Source organism: Hemiscyllium ocellatum, chromosome 29, assembly GCF_020745735.1.
Source record: "Hemiscyllium ocellatum isolate sHemOce1 chromosome 29, sHemOce1.pat.X.cur, whole genome shotgun sequence".
NCBI lineage: Eukaryota > Metazoa > Chordata > Chondrichthyes > Orectolobiformes > Hemiscylliidae > Hemiscyllium > Hemiscyllium ocellatum.
In genome coordinates this window covers 43,797,657-43,812,295 of record NC_083429.1, presented here as the reverse complement: position 1 = coordinate 43,812,295, position 14,639 = coordinate 43,797,657, and the positions used below count along the sequence as shown (strand labels likewise).

General features: G+C 37.1%; 1 protein-coding gene across 4 annotated transcripts in view; it reads left to right on the top strand.

Annotated features, from left to right (window-relative positions):
- The window catches only part of LOC132829564 (dixin-like), a 142,667-nt gene extending 130,742 nt beyond the window's left edge, over window positions 1–11,925 (top strand). For all 4 annotated transcript variants that reach the window (XM_060846810.1, XM_060846811.1, XM_060846809.1 and 1 more), the window contains 6 exons: window positions 403–486; window positions 5,931–6,092; window positions 7,679–7,745; window positions 8,068–8,173; window positions 9,319–9,427; window positions 9,800–11,925. In XM_060846810.1, the coding sequence (XP_060702793.1) occupies window positions 403–486; window positions 5,931–6,092; window positions 7,679–7,745; window positions 8,068–8,173; window positions 9,319–9,427; window positions 9,800–9,883 (612 nt within the window). In that variant the 3' untranslated portion in view covers window positions 9,884–11,925. The remainder of the gene's footprint in view (window positions 1–402; window positions 487–5,930; window positions 6,093–7,678; window positions 7,746–8,067; window positions 8,174–9,318; window positions 9,428–9,799) is intronic.
- The last annotated feature ends 2,714 nt before the right edge of the window (window positions 11,926–14,639 follow it).

Sequence of the window (14,639 nt, the reverse complement as noted above, 5' to 3'; positions counted from 1 at the left end):
GAGTCCACCATTGCAGCCTTTAGTTTGCTGATTTTTTTATCCTAACCTCATGAAGCTTTATCTATACTTGAAGGAAAGATGGATAAAAGCGATTGTGTTTATGTCTACTGCTAATATGGAAGATTATATCACCAACATGAACTGGCTGAATGGAATGGAACTATTAGGACCTCTGCATCCAGGACCCTTCCAGGGTTCTCAGCATTTTCACCTTCTGCTGCATATTTTGCTGCACCTCTGTAAATATTAGGGCTGTTATGTTTGAGTAAATCAGTGAAAGTGAAATGTGGTGTCTTTGGGATGGAAGTACTTTATTTCTATCATGTTTAAATGGAATAATATATATATATATATATATATATATATATATAAAGAACCCTTGACTTATTTACATTTTGTTAGGTGTCTGGGTATCCTGGTAAACCATTAGCAAGTAATGGCTACATCCAATCCTTGAACAAAACTACTTCTCCAGTGTATAGAGGGGTGAGTACAAATGTGATAAATTGTATTTGTGCTACTTTTTTTTGGTCTCTCTTTTGTGTAGAATTTATCTTGTTAAAAAAAACTACACTAAGATTCCTTAGTAGCCCTTGGTGGATGATTTCTGGATAAAAATGGAGTAACCACATCACGTTTGTACATCAATCATGTCTTGTTAACTATCTAGTATCACAACAGTCAACATCAGTACAACCTCTGCCACAAACCTGATAAAACCATTGCATTGTGGCTTTTTTCAAAAACATTTTCTATAGTTCAATTATAAATAGATCTTCATGACTGCACTGGTCTGTCAAAGGCATGTTAACAGTATTAACTGCAGGAATTAGACCAGAAAGTTCCCAGAATCCAAATTAAAGAGTAATATTAAAGCAGCTAATCTCTGCCACAATAGTTATTTTTAATTATTGATTTAAAAGCCTATTCAATCTGTGTTGGAGCTAATTCTGTAATTGCAATGTTTTCACTGAGGAAAGGGTAATGAAGACAGCCAATCCTTGCTGCATCCCCATGGCAGTCTCCTAACTAACTGGTGTTGACTTGCCTGGTTTGAATTTTATCATTCAACTAAGTTGGTCAACTTTATTGAAGAAGCAGAGAAACGGGAGAGTTGGATGTAGGGACAAGAAAGGTGATGAATCGATGTACGTTCGAGACTTAACTATAATGACCTTTTGTTAGATGGAAGAATTTTTCATATGTTAAAATCATATTCTGAGAAAATTACATAAAAACATATTGCTGAAAATTATTCTTTTTCAACTTCTCAATGTGTACTGTGCTGTTATCAGCATTTCTTTGGATTATTTACATATATATGTTTATTGAAACAATAAATATTTTTGGAAATTAAAGGAAATCATTTATTAGTGATAGTTAACCGGTGAAGAAATACCTAAGGTGATGGGGGAAAAGATGTTTAGATGTGTGTAAGAGCACATATATGGATATGCTATATCTATACCAACTAATGAGCACCTTCTTCTCTGGCTATATAAATTATTATTCCCTTTCTAAAGTCGGGTTGCTTATGTTTCTATCCTGATGAGTTTAAGACAAAAAGTTTTGAGTTTTGTCCCTTTTTAATAATTTCTTTTGGATATCTTTTGTCAGGTTATAACTGTCAAAAGGTTGAAATCAAAGAATGTGAAATATTGAAAATCTAAAATAAAAACAAGGCAAATCATTTGACAAAGGCTTAAAATAGGAATTGGCTTCATGTTGAATTCAGTGGAAAGGAAACAGCTGATTGTATGGAGCTAGATTACCAGTTAGTATTTTGAGTGATTGACCTCAGCATTAACATTGAGTTAAGGAATAGTTTGGTGGGATGCATTATTCCACCATGAAACACAGTGGGTGTGGCAGGGGAAGAGCAATCATTCAGTCATGGATGAGAGGGGTTGTAGAGCTACTGATAGTAGGGTGGAGAGCCAATCATAGAAGAGTAAACTAGATAGAACAAGAGGGGGAGGGTGGTGCAATTTACACAATAGCCCTGTGGGTCATAGCAAACAATGCTGTCCAGCAGGAGTGCCCTTTAAGGCACATAATTTTAAGGAATTCATGTCATTTTTGGTAATATTTCAAATTATGATAACCTTTCATCTGATCCATCATCTATATTCCCTATTGTTGTCTTCAGATCTTCCATAAAGTAACTGATAGCTGAAAGGCATCAATTGGATGCAGGTGGAAAGGCCGTCCATGGGCCTTGACCTTCCTGCCATGCACAGTCAGGAAAAAGGTGGAAAGATAGTGGTGACCAGGATTGTATGCAATACTCTAAGTGTGGCTGCACCAGATTTGTGTACAGCTGCAACATGAAATATCTGGGGAAAGAAGGAGTTGAGACTCCATAAACAAAACTGTTTTGCCATCTGCTTATTAACTGACTGTTTAAGCCTTAAGGAGACTAATTGCCTTGCAGAAGAATTTAAGGAGTTAATCACAGGAAAGTAATTACTTCAAACAGACAAGCCAATGCCAAATGTAACAAGAAACACAGAAGTTACATCTAATAAGGAAGTGAGCTGCAGACTCAAGGACTTCAGAAGAGTAACTAATATTTTGGATGAAAGATGATCATTTAGTTTCAATCATATCACACCATAGACCTGAAGGATGAGAAACTGTATACGACTTCACCACCAGAACTCCTCTTCAGCAGAACTTCAAAGGACCACACTGCACAGAGATCAAACCCTGGACATCAAAGACAAACAGTTTTTGTTGGTATTGTAACTCGATTTCACCATTAATTGACTAATAGCCAAGTTGAATTGTGAGGCTTAACCTGCTTGCTTCAGGATTTTATTTTGGTTGTTATATGCAATAACGTTTACATCATTGTTTCAGTATTTGATTGTCTGTGAGATTTTTTTAGTAAGTAGCCGAATTAAAGATAGCTTGAGGTGATTTACCCACACAACACCAGATTCTGAGTTGTAACGGTAACAAGAGAAGGAATGGATATTATGAAATGACTGTGTCTTAGTAACTCATTACGACCTACCATTTGTGTTTAAAAGCTGTGCGATATTTTGGCATCTGAGCAAACTGCCTGGATAATGCAACTCTTCTCCCCCCCCGCCCCAACACACACACACACACACACCCTTTTCCCCTCTCTCATGTATGCATACACATGCTTTCTGCTTTCCCACTCTGTCTCTCATGTACACACACACACATACATACAAGTCTACATGGGGGAACTTACATTTGCAGATACATTCTATTTTGTTCAAAAACTTATGATCTGTAGGCTATCAGTCAATGTGACATTTTACAAATTCCTACTTGGGAAATAGAACCATGTCTGAGTCAAGTTTGGGATACAGACAGACTTTTTAATCTCACACCTTTAATGCATTGTCTGAGCTGAAATGTCACTTTATTTTAATCTGATAAAACCTTAAGTTATTTTGGGGCTGTGGTTTGAAAGAAATTCTGGGATTTACATATTAATCAATCGAAACCTGCATCCCCATTCTAAGTGATGAAAGACTTAACAGCAATCTAGATTTGTTCAATACATTGCATTGGTTGTAATGACACTTTGATCTTTTACTATAAATTCTGTGTCCTGTGATCCTGCCCCACAAGAAAGAGCAATGCTCCAAAAGCTTGTACTTCCAAATAAACCTGCTGGACTGGTTGTGCGATTTTTAACTTTGTCCACCCCAGGCCAACACAGGCACCACCACATCATAATCTGAATAAAGAGGGCACTACATTTTAATCAATAGTAAGGAATAATGAGATATTTGTATCATCGATAGTCACAGGTGAAGTGTCGGAAGACTGGAGGTTGGCAAACGTGGTGCCACTGTTTAAGAAGGGCGATAAAGACAAGCCAGGGATCTATAGACCGGTGAGCCTGACCTCGGTGGTGGGCAAGTTGTTGGAGGGAATCCTGAGGGACAGGATGTACATGTATTTGGAAAGGCAAGGACTGATTCGGGATAGTCAACATGGCTTTGTGAGTGGGAAATCATGTCTCACAAACTTGATTGAGTTTTTTGAAAAAGTAACAAAGAAGATTGATGAGAGCAGAGCAGTAGATGTGATCTATGTGGACTTCAGTAAGGCGTTCGACAAGGTTCCCCATGGGATACTGATGAGCAAGGTTAGATCTCATGGAATACAGGGAGAACTAGCCATTTGGACACAGAACTGGCTCAAAGGTAGAAGATAGAGGGTGGTGGTGGAGGGTTGTTTTTCAGACTGGAGGCCTGTGACCAGTGGAGTGCCACAAGGATCGGTGCTGGATCCTCTACTTTTTGTCACTTACATAAATGATTTGGATGCGAGCATGAGAGGTACAGTAAGTTTGCAGGTGACACCAAAATTGGAGGTGTAGTGGACAGCGAAGAAGGTTACCTCAGATTACAACAGGATCTGGACCAGATGGGCCAATGGGGTGAGAAGTAGCAGATGGAGTTTAATTCAGATAAATGTGAGGTGTTGTATTTTGGGAAAGCAAATCTTAGCAGGACTTATACACTTAATGGTAAGGTTCTAGGGAGTGTTGCTGAACAAAGAGATCAGGTTCATAACTCCTTGAAAGTGGAGTCACAGGTAGATAAGATAGTGAAGAAGGCGTTTGGTATGCTTTCCTTTATTGGTCGGAGTGTTGAGTACAGGAGTTGAGAGGTCATGTTGCGGCTGTACAGGTCATTGGTTAGGCCACTGATGGAATATTGCGTGCAGTTCTGGTCTCCTTCCTATCGGAAAGATGTTGTGAAACTTGAAAGGGTTCAGAAAAGATTTACAAGGATGTTGCCAGGGTTGGAGGATCTGACCTACAGGGAGAGGCTGAACAGGCTGGGGCTATTTTCCCTGGAGCATCGGTGACCTTATTGAGGTTTACAAAATTATGAGGAGCATGGATAGGATAAATAGACAAAGTCTTTTCTCTGGGGTCGGGGAGTCCAGAACTAGAGGGCATAGGTTTAGGGTGAGAGGGGAAAGGTATAAAAGAGACCTAAGGGGCAACTTTTTCACGCAGAGAGTGGTAGGTGTATGGAATGAGCTGCCAGAAGATGTGGTGAAGTGGTACAGTTGCAACATTTAAGAGGGATTTGGATGGATATATGAATAGGAAGGGTTTGGAGGGATATGGGCCGGGTGCTGGCAGGTGGGACTAGATTGGGTTGGGATATCTGGTTGGCATAGAGGGGTTGGACCGAAGGATCTGTTTCCATGCTGTACATCTCTATGACTCTATGACTCTAATTCCAAATAGCAATGTATAATATTATTTGAGAGGATATTAGATCTACAAAGTGTACATTGCCTTTTCATTATGTGGATTTGATAAGTGATTAATCTAGCAAAATTAAAAGTTAGAAGAAATTAGATGAAAGGTAGAATTTGATGTCTAGGAGAAAATCATAAGAATGAAAGTTTATTTTTTATTTTTGAGAGATGTTCCATTTCTCCAAGTTAAATCTGCAAAAAAAAGTGATGTGACAAATAGGAGCCAAATTGCAAAGGAAAATTTAGTGCTGCACAGATGTAATTATGCTGCATTTGAAGGTCATAGTCTGGCATGATCTTGCTTGAAAAGATAAACTGATGTTCAGAGAGTCAAATCTTTCAGATTTTATTGGTCAGTAATACTTCTTTGATCAGTAAAAATACTTTACCACCTTTGAAATACTTGTCATACCTGTGTCTCCCGGGCTACTACAAAGCCTATATATCTCCTACATATTTGTTATGTCAAGCGTTACATGTTGCTGTTTTCAACTTTTGATTTCAAACCACATTGAAGTCTGTAGTTCATATTATGCTGTTGGTATGTGTGCAATTAGAGGAAAATACTTCTATGCCCTTAAATTCTGTAATATTCATTTAATAAATCACAGCTCACTTGCTAGCATTATGCATTTTATTTTGTGCTTTATTCTCATTTTCAGACAGAAGACCTTCAAGTAGTCCGAGATTCCTTGCGCAGTTTACGAAGCAGTTTTGCTGGTCATGACCCCCAGCACCACACAATTGACACGCTGGAGCAAGGAATCGCAAGTTTATTAGAACGAATGCACGTGGCTGAAACACAGGGAAGAGCTGGTAACAAAGTAAGGACATCTTTCCAGTCTGTGTAAAACTAATCTCCAGTTGGGCTCTTTAAGTGATCAAGTTCTAATGCATTTTTTAGCCTCTTGAAATTAATAAGACTAACCACCATTGCTTGAAATGGAGCTTTAGGATATTAATTGCATATGCATTAATAAAAGAAATTATTTGGTTTAAGATTTTATCAAAGGTGTTAAAAAGTTCACTTTAAATGAGCTACAGCTTTTAGTTCAGTAGTGTGTGAATGTGTGGAAGCATCATTACTAATATCGCCCAACTCATTTCCAACCTCGACATGTTGAATATATTTTTTACTTTTGCCATTAAGTGAAGTACATAGTATATCTGCATTTGAATATTTTGTGACTTAAATATATCTGTAAAGGATCATTTATAGAATGAGTTCCTCCATCAAGTTTATGAAGGCACTGTCTTTACTAGGAGTTTCTAAAACTCTGTACTGAGTTCCTTCGTCAAAATACTTGACTGCAAAGAGAACTCAACAAATGGTATGTGTGCATGCGCGCATTTGGATCGGGAACATACTCATGATAGTGCCCACCCATCTTAGTGCTACCTCATCTGATCTCCAAAAGCTGTCATCCTATTCGGGAACCCAATTCCACTCTGCCATAAAACTCTGGATTTGTCCTGTCTCCTGTCCTTATCATTTCTTCATGGGCCTCCTGGCAGTACCAACAATGCCTACTGATATCTATTGGTGCTGCTGTAACTATGGAACTTTACTCAGTTTGAGGGGCAGTAGTATGAACTTTAGCTTATTATACATTTCAGGAGTGACCTTTTTCAAAAGTTTGTCAGACTTTTCATCTATGAAGATTGGTTCATGGACTGAAAAATTTAGTCCATAATTTTCATTATATACATCTCACAAATGATTCTTTAAACACCAGCACTTAAATCTTCAATTGATTTTTTTTTGTCCTTCCCCCATTTTCAGAATATTATCCTTAAATACAAACCTGACATTAGTGTTTGGAGCATACATTTACTTTTTTTCATTAATGTTAGCTTTCAGAAAGAAAATAATAGCTCTGATTGTTCCTCTACTGAAAATATTACAGTGACTCAGTTACCAAGACATTCACTAACTGTTGAAATTGAGGATTGGAGTATAAAAGGGCTTGAGGTTGTTTTTGTGAGAACATTGAAGTTTGTTATGAAATAAAGGCAAAGTGCTGGAGAAAGGTGCAATTGATGTAGCAGTAGATCAGGCAAGAATCTCAAGGTCCTGGGTTCAAATCTTGGTTTGCACTGAATTAGAGAGACCATTGTAAGTGGTCTAAAGGCTCCAGAGATAGGGAGAGAAAACATATCTGTCATAGTTGCCTTCCTGATGACTCCTGCAGGAAAGTATGTATGTGTGAGTTTTGAGTTAGAGTAAGACAGATTTTGGATCAGTGTTAATTCTTACCATGGTTTGAAAAGCCTCCTGATATCAGGGGATGAATTTACCCAAATAAAATGAATATGTAGAAGATGACAGACTGGTGAATACAGTAAGAAATCTCCAGCCTACAAATAGTTATGTTTACTCTCTGCCATTTCTTTTCATTCATATCTCTAGACTCCTGTGAAACATTCAGGAAGAAGAGAAGCAAATACAGAGAGAGAATCCTGGCCTTCAAATTCCAGTACGTTCAGAAGCAAACAATTCATTGACTAATGTTTGTTTGGGGATAGACAACACTGTGAACCTAATATGCAGGTTGATTTGATTTCTTAACTTTCCTACTTTGTTTTTAGAGAAAGAAAAATCTTTACATTTGTCACTTTCCGATTCCATATCATAGTGTTATTGTATTCACTGCAGTGTGTAATTTTATTTTATACATGTATTTCCACAATATGATATCCACATTTACTGTAGGTCATTCACCTGCACATAGTTGCCATTGTGTGTCAAAATATGTGGTTTTACTATTTTAAAAAGATATCAATTTTCTTTCTTGGCAGGTCTTCATTCTCACAATAGTCCTGGTCTAAGCAGTCTTGTCTCCACCAAAGTGCTGTATTTCACAGATCGGACTCTTGTACCGTTTATGGTAAACATCCCAAAGAGGCAAGTAATTCATGTTGTACTGGCCTAGAGAAATACTTGAAAGCTGAAACTAACAGAAAACTGTTTCCTCCAATTTGAAAGGATTAGCAAAAAAACTTGGTTAAACATTCATGTTATTTTTGAAAAAAACCTAATTAATTTTCTTAATTTTTTTTCTGTCTTGTATCACAGCGACTGTTGCTTTTAATCTACTGAAAATGCTACAGTGACTCAGTTACCAAGACATTCACTAACTCTGTTGAAATTGAGGATTGCAGTATGAAAGGACTTGAGGTTGTTTTTGTGAGAACATTGAAGTTTGTTTTGAAATAAAGGCAAAGTGCTGGAGAAACTCAGCAGGCTTGAGTCCTATTTCAGGAGGTTTTGTTTTAGAAATGTATGAGGAATACCATGTGTTTAAATCTTTCATTTTGCTCAACCCTGGAATGATGGGATACAATTTCATTCATATCTCCAAATGTGAATACTTAATCTTAGCCATATCCTTAGGAAGAAACATGCAGAACTCTTGCAAAAAGGAGAAAAACACAACTCAATTAGCCTAGGCTGCTCCTGTACATTTTCCAAACATTTCTTCTTTTATGGGATGAGGGTGCTGTTAGCAAGGCCAGCATCTGTTTCCTGACCCTGATTGTTCCAGGACTCAGTGGGTTATATGGCCATTTCAGAGGGCAGAAGCAACCACCTTGTTGTGGATCTGGAATCACATATAAGTCAGAACAGGTAAGGACAACAGATTTCCTTCACTGGAGGACATTAGTGAAGAAGAATGGTTTTTATAATCAATGGTAGTACATGGTCACCATTACTGAGACTAGGTTTATATTCCACAGTTACTCATTTGAATTTAAATTCAGTTGCTTGTATCCAAGTCCCCAGAGCATTAGACTAACTTTTCAATACCATGATCATTAATTGCATTCAAACCCTATCAGTTGCCATGGTGGTATCTGAAACCATAGCATCAGTGTAGGTCTCTGATCTTGTCACATTACCACAACATCACTACTTCCCTTTTACAAGATCAGCAATTCTTGAGGTGTGTGTGTACTGCATCAGGGAAAATCTTATATTTAAAATAATGCAAAAAAAAATCCTTCTCCAAACTGTATGCCCTTAATTTATTATCAACTTTATCCCTACAGGCTTGGTGAAGTGACTCTAAAAGATTTTAAAGCAGCAATAGATCGGGAAGGGAATTATAGATATCACTTTAAGGCATTGGATCCTGAATTTGGCACTGTGAAGGAAGAGGTAAAAATCCAGTCATTGGCATCATGTTCTGGAAAATAACATTATTCTATTCATTACTTCTTGATTTTTTTTATTCTTAGTTTGACAGGGCAATGATCAGTGAAATATTTTGTAACATGAAAGTGGGTGCCGCTGGTACATAAAATGCATTCTGTGCCCAGTCTGTACTAAACTAGTTTAACTTCAGGTAGCTGTGTCATGAGATTTTTTTTTCTGCAAATGTGCTCTTATATATTGACAAAGAAATGCAAAAATATATGTAAGAAATAATTAATAAATGTGTATATAAATAGCATGTGTGGAGCACCATAAAATCTATAACAAAATTATATACTTTAAAATCTTAGCTTTATTTCTGTTTTCTTTCTGCAGCTTTTCCATGATGATGATATTATACCTGGTTGGGAAGGCAAAATAGTTGCTTGGGTTGAAGAAGACCATGGAGACAGTAGGTAGACTGATTCTCTCCCCAAAGTTGGCTGATTTCTTTATTTTTAATCGCAAAAGGACAAGAGGACAACCCACCAAAGAACAAAAAGATACCACTCAAGTCTTCATGTCCTTGTTTGTCTTCAGTTCCTGTGCCAACTACCAAATGTGACTGGAAAGGAGAGACGAGTACAAAAGTTGCCCAAGAACAGATGCCTTGTGCTGATGAAAATAGACAATTCATTGTAAAGCTGAATGACTGTTAGTTGCTGTACTGATGTACAATTGTCATGCTGTTACCATGAGCAATAAGTTGAATTTTGCTAACATCAGTATTGTGAAAAGCAACTTCAGTAAAATATTTGTATTGTTGCAACCTCAACGTTTGGGATATACAAAGTTGTAAATTGTTCTAGCTTAGCAGCAAATGCAATTCAGGTTCTGACTTTTTTCAGTTTTGAGTTGTTCAAAAACTTCAAATGATTTTTGTGACCAATCTATAAATCTCATCCATGTCATTTGGTTACACTGAGCTCTTGGGTGTTACAGCAAAGATTTTTCAACTGAACGGTTTTGAGCATTAATGCTTAATTAAACATGACCTTTTTTGCTGACAGGTGAGATGACATAGTAATGAAAGATGCCCCTTCTGCTTTGGGGTAGGACCTCTGACGAATTGCAGTTGTTTTCCTTATCTGCAGTAAGTGTGCCTTTGCTAAGATTAGCATGGTTTGTGGTGTGGATTTTTCTGCTTTCCAGCTGCAGGAGGTTGGTTGGAAGTGAGAGATGTAGTTTATTTGGAAGAAGAAACAGTGGAATTCATTTATAAGACAATTATACCAAAAGATTCCAAACCAAGACAAGACAAAATACTTCCTTGAACTCTCATTATCTTTATTCCTTAAGAAAGATAAATCAAAGGCTATTATCTGCCTTATTAAATTGATGTTCCTGATTTTTTATCAACTTAAAATGAAATCTTTAACATGCAAATTTATATGGGAAAATACTGACTTTGCTCCGATCAATAATAGAAATGTTGGGTGAGCATCAAGTTCCCCCTGCTGTCCTGTCACAGAATAGCTTCACTGGAGACTTGCAAGCTGAAATACTATATAGCATTTATGAAGGCTAAAAGAGCATTTAAAATGAGATTACAAGAAAGGTGTGGATTTATTAACATTTTTAGTCTTGTATGTAATGATGCCAATATATTATTTGTAACTTGATTGCCCAGAATGAAAGGCATAATGAATTTGTGTTTGTTCTCCATTTAATGAAACGGAGCCATACACACACATTTTGCTCTGTAATATATTAGTTAGATAAACAATACAGGTTTCAAAATGTCACAGAACAGCAAGCGATACTGCCTCGATCTTTCAGGGCCAAGTGGAATTTTATGAATCTTATTTAGGATCAGAATTCTGCAAAACTAAATGATGAAAATTAGAAGTTAGATAAAGAAGAATTAGGATTTCTAGATTAAGATTTTTGGAAAAAGTGCAGTCTTTGAAAGATTTCTGTTTTGGTAATTCCTTTCCATTTTAAAAAAAAAATAAAAATTCATAATATCACAGATTTTTCAAGTATAAATGCTTTTTAAAGTCAGTATTCCTATTAATTTTTAAATTTTGTTTTTTTTAATGAACATTATGTGGCTGATATACTGTTGTTTGGAGATTTATAAAATGAATTCCAGAACTGAAGATGGATGTAACTAATCTAGTTGTATCTTTTGGGGATTGGAACAGTAAGCTTTTTATAATTGGAATATTTATCAAGTTTGAATTATTCAAATTACTTTTTAAACAATGGACTCTTTTTAAAGAAAAGAGTTGTATTGCCACAGTTTTGAGTATTTTATGTTCTGGCACTATGTTCAGGAGACAACAATAGTACTAGACATTTAGTGTAAGTGCCATAATAATTACTGCTGTGCAGTTTGTTTTAATGGAACTAAACATTTCAAATGATGCAGTGGAATTAGTTCATGTCTGTTATAAGAAAGTGTTTTGTTGTAACCAAGATTATTTGAATCACATAGACTCAATTAGTCCTTCGGATTGCATCCAGAGAAAAAATAAAGTTTGTTATGATAAGGATTGACTATATAAAGATATTGGTGTTTTAAAAAAATACTGTGCTTTTTCAATAAAATATGTCCTAAGTTTCTTTGTTTTGCAGAGATTTTATTCTGCCTTGTACATAGAACATAACAGTGCAGTACAGATGTTGCCCTTGATGTTGCCAACCTGCAAAATTAATCTGATGCTCATCTAACCGACACCGTTCTATTATTATTCATGTGTATGTCCAATGCCAATTTATATCCCCTTAACGCCAGCGAGTCTACTATGGTTGCAGGCATTCGTTCCACGCCCCTACTACTCTAAGTAAAGAAATTACCCCTGACATCTGTCCTAAATCTATCATCCCTCAATTTAAAACTATGAAGTGTAATCCAAATGGCCTTTTTTTTAATGCTGCATATGAGCTTCCTCTCATCCATCTTCAGCTATTAGTATAACCTTTGATTCCTTCCTCCCTCAAGTTCTTATTTAGCATCCCCTTAAATATATCTGTTATAATTATCTCAACATTTCCATGTGGCAAGTTTCACATCCTAAGCCCTGAGTAAAGAAGCATCTCTTAAATTCCTTATAAGATTAATGAGTCGCTATCTTATAGATATGACGCCTAAGTTGGATTTGCTCATAAGCAGAAACATTAGAACTGTGATTGTTACTGTCATTGAAACTGGTATAGCTGTTTTGCACTTGAACTGAAATGAATTGGCACACATCACTTGATAGATTATTGGAGTGATCTAGGTGGAATATGTATATTGAGGAAAATTGGAAAAAAAAAATTTGGACTGATTTCAATTCATAGGAGGGAACTGACAATCTTGCAATTGGAAGCAGAATCCTGGCAGGTGTGCAATGCCGCTGGTCAACTGCAAAACCATTTACAGGCAAAGACCAAAGCCTGCTGACCAGTGGGAATGTAAGTTGAGAAATGCATAACAACAGAAATTGCAAGGTACGCTCAGGAAGAGGGTGGGATGGCCCTGGATCTGGAAATATGTCATCTTGTTCATGGATTGATGTTATACTTGAAGTACAACTCAAGGTCTCACAAAATACTAAGACAATGCACTAACAAGTTGAACCTTTAGTAAGAGGCTGTAGTGAATAGCTAAAGCCTTGGATTTCCAAGTTGAAATAAAAAGAATGACTACCAGTTTGCCAAACTTGAGCAGCTGATGGTAAGTATCAGGTAACACGCTGACTGTCGGGGAACTGACCAAATGGGAAGTTTCACTGGTTATGTTATTGTATATATCAAAATTGGTCCTATCATTTCAAATAATAGTGACTAATTTTGTATAAATGAGTCATACAAGGAGGCTAGGATCGATTTCGGAACATAGGAAAGGTAACTGGGTTGACACAGGACCAAGAAAACATCTTGGGGGCTATACTGCCTCTGGTCAGATAACGCTGGCTGAGAGGGTTAGATATCAAAAGAGAGAAAGTGTTGAATAATGGGTATAGTTGACTGCTTTGATACTGGAGACATTAATTTGGAGACTGTTACAATCACAAAGTGTCAATATTAATCTTGTCAAGGGCAGTTAATATAATGACTATAATGCTAAAGAAGCTCTTAAAGATGAATGTGTGGCATGCAATGCGATGATGACTAGGTAATCGCGCCAGGACCTGGGTTTAATTCCAACCTCAGGCAACTGTCTATGTGGAGTTTGCACAGTCTCCCTGTGACTGTGTGGGTTTTCTCTGGCTACTCCAGTTTTCCTCCTGCAATCCAAAGATGTGCAGGTTAGGTAGATTGGCCATGCTAAATTGCCTGTTGTGTCCAAGGGTGTGCAGGCTAGGTGGATTAGTCATGGGAAATGCAGGATTATAGGGATAGGGTAGGTGGATGGGTCTAAGTGAGATGCTCGAGAGTGTGATATGGACTTGATGGGCCAAATACCCTCCTTCCTCCTTCTATGATTTTCTGAACTATCACATCAAAATTTATTGTAAAAATAAAAGCTTGTGTTATAAGGGATAGTATATTGGCATACATACATAAGACTTTTGCCCGAAACGTCGACTTTCCTGCTCCTCGGTTGCTACTGCTGTACTTTTGCTGCACCACACTTGACTCTAATCTTTAGCATCTGCAGTCCTCACTTTGGCCTTTAAACATAGAAGATTGGTTGAATGATTGATTTGGCTGAAGTGACTGAAGATATAACTGCCAAATTTGCTGATGGCATAACATAAATTGAAACAAATTATGAGGAAAGTAACAGTTATATAATTTGTCACAAGAGGAACTGAAGACAAAAAAACATCATGATTCTGTGAATCTATATTGATTGAGGAATATTAACCTTGACAACAGGGTAACTTCCCTGCTCTTTTGCAGTACAGTTTCAGGAACATTTTAGATTTGAAGATCTATGCTCCTAAACCAGCCATGCTTCTAGATAAATCACTACAGTACAGCGACAACATTATCATCTATTTGACACCGTGGAAAATCACCCAGTTGCATCTTATTTTAAAAAATGCGAACAAATCCAACTGTACTAATCCAACTGTGGGTGGCAAAGTGGCACAGCTGCCTCACAGCACCAGAGACCCGGGTTCAATCCCTGCCTCAGGCAACTGTCTCTGTGGAGTTTGCACATTCTCCCTGTGTCTGCGTGGGTTTCCTCTGGGTGCTCTGATTTCCTCTCATAGTCCAAACAATATGCAGGTTAGGT